General features: G+C 46.9%; 1 protein-coding gene across 1 annotated transcript; it reads right to left on the reverse strand.

Annotated features, from left to right (window-relative positions):
• Positions 1–1,686: 1,686 nt before the first annotated feature.
• LOC100832653 (aspartyl protease family protein At5g10770) lies at positions 1,687–6,451 on the reverse strand. Its single transcript, XM_003570433.4, has 2 exons — positions 6,209–6,451; positions 1,687–3,464 (listed from the first exon to the last, which is right to left on the reverse strand). The coding sequence occupies exons 1-2, from the start codon at positions 6,300–6,302 to the stop codon at positions 2,191–2,193; spliced, it is 1,368 nt and encodes a 455-aa protein (XP_003570481.1). The 5' UTR covers positions 6,303–6,451; the 3' UTR covers positions 1,687–2,190.
• Positions 6,452–17,588: the final 11,137 nt, after the last annotated feature.

The raw sequence follows: 17,588 nt of genomic DNA on the forward strand, positions 1-17,588 counted from the left end.
CACCCAAGGTTACACAATAACACAGTGTTAGCATGCCCAAGATCCGGCCACTAAAACCAAGGCGTATGTCGCCAAGAACACGATCCAGCCAAGGGTTGCCACCAAGGAGGAAATGACACCCGGGAGCGTCGCCATCGCCGGCACCGGTCGGTGCAAGGCTTTTGCCCGGAGCGACACGATCAACACTCATGCAACCGCAACAACCTCGCAAAGGAACAGCAGCCAAGTCCTAGCACCGCCGACAGCCGCGCATCAAGGCGCACATGGCGGCCACAATACCAACCTCATCAGGCATTGGCACGTGGCCCAACCGGCCTGTGCACTGGCAAGCCCAGACCAATGGCGAGGACGCCCTGATCTGCGGTCAGGCACCAATGCACACAGTACCCCCCCCCCCCCCCCCCGGTGCTAGAGCCTGACAAGCGCCAGCTGCAAGCCACAGGGTGCCACCGGAAGGATGCAAACGAGCGTGCCGCAAAACTGCTGCACAGCATCTACTACCCCAACAGGCCACACGCCAATGCCCGCCTCCCATCGAGCGTCGGCCATCCGCGTGAGGCCCACTAAGTCGGCCAACACGCACCGAGCACGCCTCCTGAGCCACCTCGTGAACCACCCAACACACCGGTGTCCGAGCACCCTCGAGGCCACCACACCCACCGCAGCCCCTAGGGCGCAGGCAACATCACAGCAGCAACACAGAAACGCCCGCCAGCCGGCCAAAGAACCGGGGTGCCCTGCCGCAAAACGCACTGTCCAACCAGCAGCGCAGCACCTGCAAGCAGCGGCGTTCGCCGTACAGGCTCACCGGGGAGCAGCAAGCCCACCGCGTGTCTCAGCGCCGCACATCTTCGTGCCTGCCCCGCCACGGATTGGGCCACCGCCGCCAGAATCACGGCTCCGCAGATCCGCACGCCCCACCGCGCGCCAGCGCCGCCGCACGCGAGCCACCGCATGCCTGCGCAAGTGCCTGCGCAGCCGCAGGACGAGCCACCACCGCCGGACTCACGCCGTCAGAGGGCTTGCGTCAGCCGCTGTAATTGCGCGGCACGAGCCAGAGGGAGATGCGAGGGGAGAGGATGGGGGGAGAGGAGGAGACGGAGGGGCGGCTGGAAAGCACAAACCGGCCACAATCCACCGGCCCGCAAGGGATCTTCCTCGCCACCGGTTTGGACTTCTCCTTCCTCCTCGTCATTAGATGGGTCACAAATTTGGGCGGTTTGGTAAGAGGTGAGGAGAGATCTGGCGACGTAGCAACAGAGAGGGAGATGATTTTTTTTTACTAATTTCCCCTCCCCTGTTATGTTTCTAATTAGTCGGGGGTGAAAAAACTTGAGTACAATTATCATTTTTTACTTATAAATTAATAAAATATTATTCAGTAATAATTTTATTCTTTGGGAAAGAACGGTTTGCATGTCCGGGGCATTTTGGCCCATTCCTTATCTTTTTCGTTCATAACTGAAAAGGCTGTACTCGTGTAGTTGCGCTTTCTTTGTTGCAATTATTGAAGGGAGTGCAACACTCCAACAACTAAAGTTTCTATCTTTATATTGTAGTTGCAAAAACCATCTTTTCCTTCTCCGCATAACCACTTGGTCGGATCATATTCGATCATACATTTTGCAGATGCAGACAACAAATGGGCAGTAATTGTTGAACTTACAAACTCTGAAACCCTACAAATTATATAAATCAATTTCCATTCCCCAAATAACACACCAAATACAGCATATATATTTCCCACTTCTACAAATTGTGCAGCGCAGGTGGAAGTAGTTCTTGACGTTCAGGACCAACTTGGAAACATACACACTGGCGCATGCACACACACCCTTCAACTTGCCTATACAAAGTAGAATATTTTGACCAATAGTTCCCAAAGAATTTACATGACAAGCTATCTCCCATTTACGCCTTGGTTATGTGTGTACTCCACTTTCGAGTTATACATAGTAATTACTACCCTGGCATGAAGTCTGAACAATATAAATAGCTTCATGGAGTTCACTCCCACTTTCTATCTACCTTCTGAATTTCTGATGTACGACGTGTATTATGTCCATCCACAGCCGCCTCGAGCTTGTGTACCGGTTGAACTGATGGACGAGTAGTTCAGAAGAAAGTGAACATGCATGATCATTATGCTAGCAAACCCAAGCCCGCGAGCAGCACCGATCATCATATCCCTTAGCTGCAGCCGGCTGCCGCGAAGCCGATCCTGTTGCTCTTGACGTCGTAGACGACGCTGAAGGTCTGCTGCTGCGTGTTCCCGATGATGGCGGCGCTCCTGGCGGGCGCGAACGCCAGGCAAGTCGTGGCCCCGTCCACGTCCACCAGCAAGTTCCCCGCCGACAGCTTCAGCGTGGCGCCGCCGGAGAACGCCATGCTCACCGCCGGCACCGCGCGCAGCTTGGACGCCTGGCCCTCGAAGCACGTGTCAAGGATAGAGTACGCCGCGGCGCGCTTCGTGCTGCCCTTCATGGCCGCGGCCACGGCCTTGCTGAGCGCCGTGTAGACGCTGGTGGGCAAGCGCGTGATCACGGTGCCCGAGTCGATGATCGTCGGCAGGCTGGTGTACTCGGAGGAAGACACCGCCAGCGGCTTCCCGGCCACGGTCATCCCGGAGAGGCTGATGAAGTAGAGCGAGTCGTCCAAGGTGTTGGACACCATGGGCGTGTAGGAGTAACCCCCCGGGTTGTAGGACCCGATCGAGAGGTACCCTGACGAGGACGTCGACGGGAGGCAGTAGGAGAAGGAATAACCCAAGGTCGGGGCGAGCTGGTAGAGCAAAGAAAGCTTGTTGCGGGCCAGGCCCATGAGGCCGGCCGAGCGGCCGAAGAGGCCCTCGTTGTCCTGGCCGCAGCCGTAGTAGAAGTTGGGCACGCTGTTGGCGCCGAAGGAGACGGTGTCCTTGCTGAGGTAACCGACGGAGAAGGAGCTGTCGCCGTAGCTGGCCTGGTAGATGCAGACGTTGGAGGGAGAGCATACGGCCGGGTTGAGCGTGGCCGTGGACAGCCCGTCGCACTGCGGGGAGCTGCAGGACACGGCGGCGTAGGAGCTCGAGGTCTTGGGGTCGAACACCGGGCCGGACTGCCGGTGGCAGGACACGCGGCAGGGCGAGCATTGCAGCCAGGTGAGGGAGGAGCCCGTGTCGACCACCATGATGTAGGGCTTGGCTGGGGTGCCCAGGCCCATGCGCGTCACGTAGTTGCCCACGCCCACTGATGTGCCCGGCGTGAGCGGCACGGACGCCAGGCTCGAGCCTGCAGCTTGGGTGGTGGCTGAGGCTGACGAGGGGGAACTCTTCTTGGCGAGGCGCGCGGCGAAGGAGGCGATGCGTGCGGCGTCGTGGGTGAGCACGGCGGAGAAGGGGATGTCTGCCGAGAGCGGCGAGCAGGGGCCCCGCGGGTGGTGCAGCGGGAGGTGCACGGCCGAGGAGCTGTGGTTCAGGTGCTGGAAATCTGCACCAGACGAGGACGCAGTTAACACACAATTTTTTTGTCCTGACACGGTAACTAACACACAGTTAACAGTACTGTAGGATCGAGTACATTTTTTTGCGTACGTATACCCGTGACAGTCTGACAGACTCTCTTTAATTTGCTGGTGCAAAGTACGTAACACCGTACGTTCCTAAGTCCGGTGCATATATCGTCGGCAACAACCACCTAAGTCTACCGCACCAGCTGGGCGACCGACCGACCGTGTCGATAAAGTTTTAGCAGTCCTGTGGTTCGGGTGATGTACTGTAATGTACCGATGCCTCGCCCGACATGGCAACAGAACAGGGCAGCATATGCATGTGTCATCAGATTTGGAGGTGTCGGGGATTCAGGGCAAATAAGGAGACTGACATCGGATTATTCCTCCCCGACTCCCCGTAATTTCCCTTTCCCTATGGACTTCGAAGTTTGGATCGTCCCGTGAGTCATGAAAGTACAAATCAAACAGGCAGGAGGCGGCGATCTATTGAGGGCAGCATGCATGTCGATCATATGCAGGTGTGTATATGTGTACTTTATCTGCAGCTGCTTGGCCATAACCGTATTAACAAGCTCGTCCAAGATGATGTTCGAGGTCGGTGGCAGAGGCAAACATGTGACTAAACATGTCGCACATGCTAACTAGGAGTATGCTACTAGTTACCACGTGTTCTTTATGTTTCGAGGAATCAGTTCTAGCTAGGGGTATCACCTATTCACATGTAGTATTCCTTAACTTCCTTAATAGCCAAATCAAGGAATTAATCAAGTTGAACTTAATGGTTTCCTATCTCGTAGTACTACCAGTACAAACTTTGCATGCCAAAGTATTACACTCGGGCTGAAACTCTGAAAATGTTTTTTTTTACACTTTTATAAAATCCAGCGGATGGCATACACGTCAGAAAGGGAGTGAAAGCTTCCATGACTTTCGGTTGGTAGTTAACAGTAGTACTCGGCATGATATAATGGATAATTGGAGCGAGTGGTTGCCATAACTAATTAAGGACCACCACCAGTATATATATAGTTCAACACGCCTTCCATGACTTTTGTCCCTAAAGGACAAGAGTAGCACCACTGGTATAGTACAAGCAAAGTACTACTACTACCATATTTTCAAGGAGAATTAGAGCCAAAATTGTACTCCTAGCCAGTGCTTCCGATGATTGGAGTATTTCCCCCCACAGAAGCTAAGGACGATGGACCACTGCCACAACCCCAGATATGTCTACAATCCGTTCCTAAATTCTTGTCGAAATATTACATGTATTTATACGCTTTTTAAGATTAGATACACCCATATTTTGTCAAATTTGAGACAGAGTACCATTCAATCAATTTAATTCCAACATTGCCACACATTTCTGCCGTGACTCGTGAGTACGTACACAAGCAGAAAAAGGCAAGTGAAATGCATGGCCAATTCTCGTCGATCAGACATGCATATGGGGTACATATCACCGAAAACTTCAACTTGTGCGCGTATCCTGGTGGACGTACGTTGCTTGCCCATTTCCACGGCCATCCTGCCGTGTCGCGCTAGCCAGGATATAGATAGATACGGTGGTGGTTGGCGGTGTGAAGTAGTCCCTCTTTTTTCTAAATACTTGTGGCTGATTTAATGCAAGTTTGTAATAAAACAGCGGTATTTAGAAACGGAGAAAGTAGCACGGAGTACCATGTACTATTCAATAATTGATTGGTTTCACGGGAGGACAAAGTACGAAAAGCCTGGCCAGTAACGTAGCCGGCCTTCAATTCGACCACTGGACCATGTGGTCGATCGACGGCTCTCAGAAAGGCCATGTATATTGAAGTCCCAGCTTAATTTACTCTAATCGTAAAGCGAGCAGTAGTTAATCAAAGGCCGGCGATTACTTAATTACCAGGATGCATGACGTCGATGGTGATTATACCATGATGCATGATTGATTGCACTGATGGCACAATATCACAAAGCCGAAAGCGCCAATTGGTTAGGGGCAAATACGTACATGCACCTAAGGAGCTAGACACTTTCCATTGTGGTGGTGCGATGGAATTTCGAAAAGTATGCGATCATATGTGGGAGTACCACCTAACATACATATACTAGTGCTTATTGTATGGGAAAAGAATTATGACAACGTTTTGGAAAGATTCTGTCTAGACCTGTCCTTTTGAGTTTTGATTGCCGCCAAAAGTTGTACAGTTACTATACTATCGACAAGCTCTATCTTCAGACGCTGCAGGTTGAGTATTTTTTGCAACCATCCATTCTATCATGCTGAGTACTGTTAACTACCAATCGAAAAAGTCATGGAAGCTTCAATTCCGGTTCCTTTCTCTCTTGTTCCTGACGTGTGTTCCATCTAATTGCTGATTTTTCCAAAAACTCCAAGTTTAAATTAAGTCAAGTGAACTACAGTCCGCCATGCTTGTACAGTTATATACCTATCTGAATTTCTGATGACAACAAATATCTGAAGATACTACTACTAGCTAGAGTTGCAAACTGACTCATCGAAACGAAGGCAACCCTCGTGCTCTTAATTTCCTCTGCCTACTGAACTATCTGGTGCTATCTAAAGTCAGTGCTGTAGTTATCACTGTGTCGGCAAATCACTTACCTTTAACCAATCTGCATAGACCAGAGGCAACTAACGGCAAGGCGAGTATGCACGCAAGAACACGATAGCTAGGCAACAAATTTAGCCAAGGCGGGGAGGAAAATTATATACCCATCACTTCTGACGAGCAGGCGTCCGTGACGTCTCTGATAGGAGTCGCCACAGAGAAGAGCAGGGAGAAGGCAAGCAGCAGAGGCAACGCCATCTTGTATGAATACTTCTCCTGCTTCTCCTTCTCGTCCTTCTTGATATGGCTGAGAGTGGCTTAATTTGAGTGGCACTAAGCTCTGCCCCCGTGCGGCCTTTTATAGAGTTTCCCCCGCCGCATCGGCGCGCGCCCTTTGCGCTTGGGAATCTCACGGGTAGCTTTCAGCAGTTGAAACCATGGACCCTCTTTTATCCATCCATGGCAGGCAATTCTCCCAACAACCGGATTACTGCAATGGTATATATAACTGACGTGGTACGTTTGAGTACTACTACTACTACTACTCCAGCAGTACTGCTACTGTTGAGTCTGTCCCGGGATTCAGGCATCTAAATTGAAGGAGACTCTGAAATCTGAATTCGGATATGTTATCTTTTTTTTTTCTCATTTAATCGGTCACACTACTCGTCCTGTTTTGTTGCCCTTGGAATTAGGAGTATTATATTTTGACAGATTGAATGCACTGACATATAGTAGTAGTGGTAGTACCAGCAAGCAAAAGCTGCTTTTGAGTAGAGACCAAAGTCAGGTTAGGCGCACAATTATGGACACGATCGACTCAATTAAATTGGTAGTTAAGCATACCCATCTAGCCGAATGAACCCTCTCTGGTAGCAACCAATTTTGACAAACTGTACACAGAAGTGGTTAGCAAGCTCTCATAGCAGCTCGAGACACCGTCGAAACAATTATCATGGCACAGCCGCACAGTCCTCTCTGATGTAGCAACTTCAGTCCGAGCTAGTAGCTAGCAGCCACGCCGTGCAACTAGACTAGACCGGCATCCACAAAACTCTACTACTAGCAATCAGTAGTGCAGTATAGTTAGCTCATTTGATAATCATAGAAAAAAAAGAAGAAAGCGACATGCTAGCTAATCGATATAGATCATGTCATCATCATATTATCATGTCCCCGCTGGGTTGGGGCGAATTCAGTTACTGGAGAAAGGAATCTTGGACTAGCATATGATTTGCGCTCCTGATCGAGTTCATCTGTAGCCTGCTCACCTGTTGGTGGTAGTCATTTGTTTTCCTTGTTTGGTTGTTTGCTAAGGCGATTATGCACTCTGTAATGTTCTATCATCGGGTTCAATATACAGCACGGAAGATGCATTAAAAGTACAGAGCCCTGTAATGTAGGAGCCGGCCACTTTAGTCCGAGGCTCTGAACCCCAGCAACCACCACGCAAAAGCCATACACAAAAACAATAAGAAAGTGACCATCTGCATATATGCTAATCGATGGAGATCATGGCTTTCCGATAATCATACCATCATGTTCTCTCTCTCCGCGGTGGAAATCCGGTGAAAAGGAATCTCGATCGGTAGCTTTGTGCCTTTGTCGTACTGATAATATGATTAGCCGATGAATCTTTTCGGAAGCTAAGCTAGCTTCGGCATGAAGCCTGCGATGGGGGCAGCGTAACCGCCGATAAGAAGGGGGGAAATAATGATACGATCTCTGCTCAGGCACCAAGGGCGCGCACCGAACCAACCGACGACACGATTACCAGCAAGAAAACGACCGTCTTACGACCACGTGAGCTGTCCCGGCCGGCCGGGCTCCGTGCGCCACCAAGAAATCATGGCCATCAACGAGGCGGTTTCTCCGTCAGATCAGGACGCGATCGAAGAGAGGAAGTACAGTATATACGTGCACGTAGCACGTAGCTCCCTCTTCTTCTTCTTTTTCTTTCCGGTCCCAAGAGTGTTCACTCCGTTGCGAAGATGGTTCATGGCGATTTTATTTCGTTATTTTGGCTATGGGCTGTTGGAGGGACTCGTAGGTGTGAGTAAGAAATATCAGGGTCCTATTTGTAAACTGTAATATTGTAAAAATAAACAGAGAGCAGAACTCTGAGGTGTGTGTGGGTATGTGTTCGACAAGCCTCTAGAAACCCCTGTTTCTTCTCCAGCCTCCTCACTTTGATTTCTGATTGTTCTTGTTTGATTGATGAATTTCTGATGGTGGTCTTCATCATGGTATCAGAGCCTGCGTGGCCATCCACGTCGGAAGCTGGCCGGTGGTGAATCGAGGGTGATTTGGTGCAGGCGGCGACATTGGAGGCGATTTGGTGGACTTGAAGCTGTGGAGGCGATTCGTTGTCTGAGGACGGAGACAGTGACTCCGATTTCTGCAGTGGATTCGAGCTTCATCCCAACAACGGCGGTTAGTCCCGGATTGACCGGTGGCGACGAGGTGTGAGTGGAGACGTCAGGAACTGGTATCTAGGTGTGTTTGGGGAGATTTATTTTTGGTGTTTGTGGTGGTTTAGTAGTGGTGGAGATAGATCAAAACGATGGGTGACGATGACGGTTCCCCTTCAGTGGTTACAACAAAGGAGCTTGCTGCTGTTCTTCAGGCGATGGATGAGAAATACAGAAGCTTGTTTGATGCAATTAGTAAGCAAGGACAGAGTTCAAGGACAGACATAGGGAGCAAGGAAGAAATTCATCCCCTACAGATGCCACATGTGAAGTTAGAAGGGCCTGAGAGTTATGCTAGTTGGGCGGAGCACGCTGAAACCATCTTGATTTCAAGGAAGCTTGAAGGATATGTGCTAGATACAGTGGAGAAGCCAGTAGAGGAGAACTCTAAGGAGGGCCAGAGGTGGAAGATGACCAATGCTCTTGTGAGGGCATGGTTGCTAAGCTCGGTTTCACCTCAAATTGCAAAGCAAGTAGAGAGGATTAAGGAAGTATCTGAAATCTGGAGGTTGTTGAAAGGTACCTTTTCAAGTGTTGGTAATGAAATGCTCGCCTGTAAAATTCAGAAGGAACTGCAGGAACTTAATCAAGGGGATAAAACAGTTGTTGAGTATGTATCTGAACTGAAGCGACTATGGAGTGATCTGGACTATTATGATCCTATTGTTTTGGACTGCAACAAGTGTGTTGAAACATACAATAAGTGGCCGGAGAAGAGACGTGTTAGGGAATTTTTGAATGGGCTCGATTCCAGGTTTGAGAACCGAAGGGCGGCACTTTATGGGGGTGAAAAATTACCAAGTCTAGAACAAGCCATATCAGCTATCATTAGTGAAGAAACTAGGTTGAAACTTGAGGGAATTGGGCCTTCTACACAGAGTATAACACAAGGGAGATCAGCCATGTTTGTCACTCAAACTGGTAATTCTTACAGGACAGTCGTACCTATAAGCGACAGAACATGTTTTGAGTGTGGCCAAACAGGACATATGCGGGCATCTTGTCCTCCGCTGATGGGAGCAGGTCGTGGACGTGGCCAGGACTGGGTTGCAAGGGGCCGAGGACGTGGCAGTGGGATTCGTGGTGTAGGCCGTGGGCGTGGAGGCCGGTTTGTGGGCAGGGCAAACAGTTCAACTACCAGTGAAGAGGTGTCTCAAACTGTGAGTATTCAAATGAGCAAGGAGGATCTAGAAAAATGGCGTCAATTCAAGGAAGCTGCCGCAGGCGACAAGTCACACTCTGCTGAAACTTGTGCTGCATCTGCTAATACTAGTGGTAATAATTTTAATTTAATTACATATGATTGTCCTACAACCCCTTGGTTACTTGATTCTGGAGCCTTCAGGCACATGGCTGGATCACATAAAGATTTTATTAGCTATGTCCCTGGTCTTAGTGAACAATATGTGAAACTTGCTGATGGTTCTGCTCAGTGCATTAAGGGATCAGGAACAGTTTCATGCAGCCCAAATATGATTTTATCATCTGTCCTGCATGTCCCTTCTGTTGGAAATATGCCCTAGAGGCAATAATAAATTTGTTATTATCATATTTCATTGTTCTTGATAAATGTTTATTGCCCATGCTATAATTGTATTGATTGGTAACTCAAATACATGTGTGGATAAATAAACAAATACCGTGTCCCTAATACGCCTCTACTAGATTAGCTCGTTGATTAAAGATGGTTAAGGTTTCCTAACCATAGACATGTGTTGTCATTTAATAACGAGATCATATCATTAGGAGAATGATGTGATGGACAGACCCAAACCTAAACATAGCTTTTGATCGTGTCACTTAAGTTTAAGTTGCTTATGTTTTATTATGTCAAGTATTATTTCTTTAGACCATGAGATCATGCCACTCCCTAGTACCGGAAGAATACTTTGTGGGCATCAACCGTCATCTCGTAACTGGGTGATCATAAAGGTGTTTTTCAGGTATCCCAGAAGGTGCTTGTTGGGTTGTATGGATCAAGACTGGGATTTGTCACTCCTTGTGACGGAGAGATATCTCTGGGCCCTCTCGGTAATATAACATCCTAATGAGCTTGCAAGCATGCGACTAATGTGTTTAGTTGCGGGGGTATTATATTACGGAACGAGTAAAGAGAACTTGCCGGTAACGAGATTAAACTAGGTATGGCGATACCGACGATCAAATCTCGGGCAAGTAATATATCGCGAGACAAAGAGAATTGGATACTGGATTAATTGAATCCTCGACATAGTGGTTCAACCGATGAGATCTTCGTGGAATATGTGGGAACTATTATGGACATCCAGGTCCCGCTATTGGTTATTGATATTTGATCATGTCCACATGTTCTCGAACCCGTAGGGTCACACACTTAACGTTTCATGTTGCTTGGGTTAGATGAGATAAATGATGATGATATCGAATTATGATTCGGAGTCTTGGATGGGATCCTAGACGCAACGAGGAGCTCCGGAATGTTCCGGAGATAAAGATTTATATATGGAAAGTTGTTTTCAGGGTTCTGGAAAGTTTGGAATATTTCCCGGTTTTGACCGGGAAGCTTCTAGAAGGTTCCGGAGGGATCCGGAGGATTCCACCTTGAGGCCCACCTATCCCTGGGCTAAATGGGCCTGTGAGGGAGCACCCTGGCCTTAATGGGCCGAGGGGCTAGCCCACAGGGCCCATGCGACCAGGAGGAGAGTCCTGGCCGCGGGAGAGTCCTGGCCGCCGGAGAGTCCTGGCCACGGGATAGTCCTGGCCGGCCACGCCTCCTCTACCCCTATATAAATAGAAAGGGGGGCAAGGGAGAGAGACACCCCAAGCTTTCAGTTGGATCTCTCTCCCCTGAGCCCTCCTCTCCTCCTCTTCTCACGCGCACGGCGTAGCCCTGCCCGTGAGAATATTCACCATAGTCACCACGCCGTCGTGCTGCCGGGATCTCGTCTACCTCTCCCTCTCGCTTGCTGGATCGAGGAAGGAGGAGACAACGTGAAGCTGAACGTGTGGATACCAAGGAGGTGCTGTCCGTTCGGCACTGAGATTGATCTCATTGAAAGTTCCACTACACCAACAACGATCTCGTGATCGTAACGCTTAGCGGTCTACGAGGGTATGGTGTTCATGATCCCTCTCGTTACATACATCTAGTATATATATTCTTGGGTTTTCTTCCGCACTTCTCGTAGGAAATTTTTTTTTGTTTCCTATGCAACGAACCTAACACCTTCCTTCCCAATTAATCTCTTATCTGTCAGCTGCATCACAAATGAACTTAATTGTGTGGCTCTTTTCTTCCCAACTTGGTGTATGTTTCAGGAGCTTGGGACTGGAAGAAGGCTTGGGAAGGGGACAATGTGTGATGGGTTATACTACTTGGATAAAGATGAGTCACCTGTAGTAGCTGCTACAATGTTCTCATCTCCTCTAAGTGAGCTTTTGTTGCAGCACCGTCGACTAGGGCATATTGCTTTTGTAGCGTCGAGTAAAATTTATCGTGAACTTTATGGCAGGGTTAGTAAGGAAAAGTTAGTTTGTGATGCTTGTGAGTATGGGAAACATACCAGGAGCTCATACCTGCTATTGGATGTTAGGAGTGCAAAACCCTTCGAAACTATACACTCTGATGTGTGGGGCCCTAGTGGAGTATGTTCGATTAATGGATATCGTTATTTTGTGACGTTTATTGATTGCTGCACTAGAACTACTTGGCTGTACGTGTTGAGAAGTAAAAGTGATGTTTATGAATGCTTCCAAGATTTCCATAATTTGGTCATAACTCAGTATGATGCTTGTGTGAAAATATTTCGTACCGACAATGGTACATAGTATGTGAATAAGGAATTTGATGAGTATTTGTCAAGTTTTGGTATTATTCATCAAACTACTTGTCCAGGTACTTCAGAGCAAAATGGGCTAGCTGAGAGAAAGAATAGGCATCTACTGGAGGTAACTCGTTGCTTAATGATGGCCATGAATGTCCCAAAATTTTTGTGGAGCGAAGCGGTAATGACGGCAGCATATTTGATAAATAGGATGCCGTCAAGAGTCCTCAATTACAAAACACCAGTAGAGTGCTTAACTGGTAAGACATCATATATTGTTCCTCCAAAGGTGTTGGGATGTGTATGTTTTGTAAGAGATCACAGACCTTCAGCTGGAAAACTAGATGCGAGGGCTTTGAAATGTATATTTGTTGGTTATTCTGGAAAACAAAAAGGTTATAAGTGCTGGTGTCCCTCCGAAAGTAGAATGTTTGTGAGCATGGATGTAACATTTAGAGAGCATGAATCATTTTACGGGGAAGCACCTGATTTGACTGATGTGTTTCCTGACTTGTATAGTGTGACAGGAAAGGAAGAGGAGGAAAATCAAGACATCAACAAAAGAATGGTGACTTGAGTGATTTCAATGAACAATTCAAATGATACAGAAGATGCGATTGATGTGGAACTAGAGCAGCATCCTAGACAAGGGGAGGAAGTCATCACGCAGAACAATGACTTAGGTGGCCTAGAGCAATCTCTACAAGAAGAAGTGGAACAACAACATGACTTGATTCCGGACTCTCCAGCACAAGTCTCAGAACTACCTCCATCAATTTCATCATCTTCGAGCAGTGGTAATCCTCCTCCTTATGATGATCTAGATGAATGGGAAACCTTGCCCCCTGTATGGGTTTTGATGAATGATGACAACATGGTTGATGAACTAATGAGTTACACTGAGTGTTTCAGGTTTTAGTTCCTCAAAAGAGTTGGTTTAATCAGCATCAATGACCCCTAAAAATTGAAGTACAGGTACTAGCGTGAAAAATGAAGAACTCAGTGAAGAACATGAAGCATAGCATTCTTCATAGGTCTTTCTGTAGTTTTTTCTTTCACTTGAGTATAGGAACGCCGTACTATTAAGGGGGGTTTGAAGTGTGGAGCTGGTTTAGGTGAAACCTTACTCTTCATGTTCAGCTTAGGCGAAAACCATTTTCTGTGTGTGTTTTTCGTCGGAGTGAAGAATGAAGCATTTCAGGCTTCATAGAAACTTCCGCGTGAAGTCTTCACTCTGAGTTCAAATGTGTTTGAAAATCTGTCGCTTTCGTGCTTGACTACCTAATATAACCGTTGTGAGACGAAGTGATAAAGTGTAAGCTGGAGGCTCAAAGTTCACTTTATCCAACGGGTCACAACGGTTAGATCAGCCGTGGCCAAAGCTATATAAGACGACCCACCCCGAAGAAATTCGGTGGTGATCCCGAGTGAGTTGTTTTGAAGAACACTTGATAAACCTTAGAGCTGAACTAAGCGTGAAGAATGGGATCCCCTCTCTAACCGAGCACTTGAAGCTTGTTACTCTTGGTGATTGGCATCACCTAGATGGCTAGGAGTCCATGTTGAAGAGCAATCGAAGATTGTGATTTGCCATCAACCAGTCTGTGAAGGTCTGGAGATAACCTCAAGATCTACCACGAGTAACTGGGCGAGACTTTGGTCTTAGCTCAGGAGGATTGGGTGGACTTGTGTGACTCAGCCCCCTCAACGGAGACGTAGGATTGTGCCAACAATCTGAACTTCGGATACAAATCCCTGTGTCTTCAGTCTTGGTGATTTCGTTCCTCAACTTTTACTTTGTGAAGTATAACTGTTTCATTGTGTTCTGTCTTCATTGCTGCTGCTAAACCTGTTCATCTTTCTTCTTTCCGCTGCAACTCTAAAATTGTTGAAGTACTGTGACTGTCTTCAGTCTTCATTTTGAAGAAAGAATAAAACTGGTCACATTCACCCCCCCTCTGTGACATACTCGATCTTTCACTAGATGTACCCATAGCTCTTAGAAAAGCATCTCGGTCCAATGCTGGTAAACTGCCCTCTAAATTGGATCAATATAAAGTTTTTGGCCGTACTTCTTATTCATCTATTGGGCCATTATATAAATCATTTATAGTTGCATTGGATTCCTCTTTTCCTGTGCCACGTGATTGGCAAGAAGCAAAGAAATATACAGCATGGAGGACAGCAATGATAGAGGAGATGACTGCCCTTGATAAAAATGATACATGGGAGTTAAGTACACTTCCTCCAAATAAGAAAGTAGTGGGGTGCAAATGGGTGTTCATCATAAAACACACACCTGATGGAAAGATAGAGAGATACAAGGCTAGATTGGTAGCCAAAGGGTATAGCCAGACATACGGAATAGACTACGATGAGACGTTTGCACCTGTTGCAAAGATGAACACTATCAGGACTTTAATTTCAGTAGCTGCAAATCTGAAGTGGAAATTGTTCCAATTGGATGTGAAAAATGCATTTCTGCATGGGGAACCGGAAGAGGAAGTTTATATGGAGATTCCTCCTGGGTTTAATACTAATGAAACTAAGGATAAAGTATGTAGATTGAAGAAATCATTGTATGGGTTAAAACAGTCGCCGAGGGCCTGGTTTGGTAAACTTCGGAAGGAAATCTGCTCTTGGGATTATCAACAAAGCAATGCAGATCATACTTTATTCTTCAAATATGTTCAAGGGAAAATTGCTATACTTATTGTGTATGTTGACGATATTGTGATAACAGGCAATGCTGATGAGGAGATAGTGCGGTTGAAGAAGGCTCTAGCAAGCTCATTTCAAGTCAAGGACTTGGGATATCTCCATTATTTCCTCGGTATTGAGGTAGCCTATGGTGCACAAGGTATCTACCTCTCACAAAGAAAGTATATACTTGATTTGTTTGCAGAAACTAGAATGTTAGATTGCAAAGCTGTCAGCACACCTATGGAGCAGAATCATCACCTAAAGGCTAACTCAGGTGAACCGGTTGATAAACATAGGTATCAAAGATTGGTTGGGCGCCTAATTTATCTATCGCATACTAGGCCTGATATTGCATATGCCGTGAGCGTGGTTAGTAGGTATATGCATGATCCCCGAGCTAGTCATATGGACGCACTAAGTAGGATACTGCGGTATCTCAAAAGCTGCCCGAGAAAGGGGATTTTATTTTCTAATCATGGAAACTTGGAGATAGAAGGTTTTACTGATGCCGACTGGGCTGGTAATATAGATGATAGAAAGTCTACATCTGGGTATTGTGTATTTGTTGGAGGCAATCTTGTTAGCTGGAGAAGTAAAAAACAAAATGTGGTTGCAAGATCAACAGCAGAGGCTGAATTTAGATCAATGGCATCAGGCTTGTGTGAATTAATGTGGTTAAGGATACTACTCTCAGAGCTTCGACTATTTAATGGTGCACCTATTCAACTGTATTGTGATAATCAAGCTACCATCAACATAGTGAATAATCCCGTTCATCATGATCGGACTAAACATATTGAGATAGACAGGCATTTTATTAAAGAGAAATTAGATGAAGGGATGCTCCAAATATCTTATGTCAGGTCATCTGATCAACTTGCTGATATTTTAACTAAGGGTGTCAGCGTTGTGTCCTTTGTAAATGCTTGTGACAAGATGAGACTTATTGATATCTTTGCCTCATCTTGAGAGAGAGTGTTGGAGGGACTTGTAGGTGTGAGTAAGAAATACCAGGGTCCTATTTGTAAACTGTAATGTTGTAAAAATAAACAGAGAACAAAACTGTGAGGTGTGTGGGTGTGTGTTCGACAAGCTTCTAGAAACCCCTCTTTCTTTTCCAGCCTTCTCACTTCGATTTCTGATTGTTGTCGTTGGATTGATGAATCTCTGAGGGTCGTCTTCGTCGTGGCCACTGCTGCGGCTGACTGGAGTACCGAGTAATTCTCCCCGCAAAAAGAAGTCAATCGCGTAAATAAATTCTGGAGGCACCGTTTGTTCTTAAGTGGGCTGGGCCTGCTTTATATTTCGGCCAGTCACAGTTGAGCTCATGTTTTCAAACTCCTTGGATGCAACTATGGAGTATGAAACTAGCCCAACGTATCCACCGGAGCTGACTCTATTCGGCCTCTTATGTGCTAGTAGGACCTTCCACAAGGGCCTTTTTGATTCTTCTTCTGAAATTGCTCTCAGTCTGCACTTTCGAGCTCTAAGCCAGGGCGGCAGGGCGCCAGGCTGAACCAACCGGGAGTAGTATCAAAGAAGAAAAGAAATAGGGCCATCGATTCGCTTGAAGTCGATTGATGCACAAAGAAGCACAAGCAACCTGCCACGTGGCAGCAGCCTGCCCACTGATCCCTCTCTAATCAGCTGTTGTGCTTCTGCAAAACGTCTTCCTGTCAGAATATGCTTTCCCCGGGCCAAAGTTCCAAACACCGCGTGCCTGGCGATGATGGTGAATGGTGAATGCAAGCGTGAAGGTGGCGGTCGAAAAAGAGGTGGAGGCAGAACAGAATGGTCGAGGAAGATAAGATTGTTGGCCTCTTTGGATTGAGTGATCAGGAGAAGGATTTTAATCTATACTTTTTTCCTTGCGAAGGCCCTTGGATCAAAGGAATGAGTCCATCGAGGATCTTTTGGTTACATTTTTCTTTTTGACATAAGTCCTCGAGGAAAAATGATGTCGTCTTTCTCCTGCACCCGCATGTGACGTGACGTGAGCGAAACTCGATGGTGCTTTGGATCTGCAAACCACGTCGAAGCTTAGAAACAGTTGTAGACATAGCAGTTGAAAACTTGCCTGTCGGAGCTAAGAAACACCAGCGATAGCTATTTGGAACCATACCCCATTCCTAGAGAACAAGGGATAATCATTCCAAATCTAGCTAAATGGATCCTAAGAGATCTAACCTTACTAGCTCCGCGACGAAGCCATACCTGGCTGAACCTTGCTGATTGGAAAAGAACACGAAGACAAAACAAATCCAACTCCAAAACTGCAGCGATGAGACGATCCTCCACCCTACTCTATGTTGCAAACGAGGTGGAGCTTGAACCTTAGTTATACCGCACGGTCTAACTATATCCACCATAGTGTTGTTCCTGAAAAAACAAAACCTAACTATATAAAAACTAATTACCGCGTGGTGGAGGAGGAAAAGGTCCTTGGCAACGTCGACATAGATCCGAGAGATTTTCGGAAGTGAGACGTCTCTTTGGTCACATTTCTATGCCTAAAGAGGATAGATCACATGAAATTTTTTTTCTTCATGCCCTACATGCGTAATGCG

This window comes from Brachypodium distachyon, chromosome 3 (assembly GCF_000005505.3).
Source record: "Brachypodium distachyon strain Bd21 chromosome 3, Brachypodium_distachyon_v3.0, whole genome shotgun sequence".
Lineage (NCBI taxonomy): Eukaryota > Viridiplantae > Streptophyta > Magnoliopsida > Poales > Poaceae > Brachypodium > Brachypodium distachyon.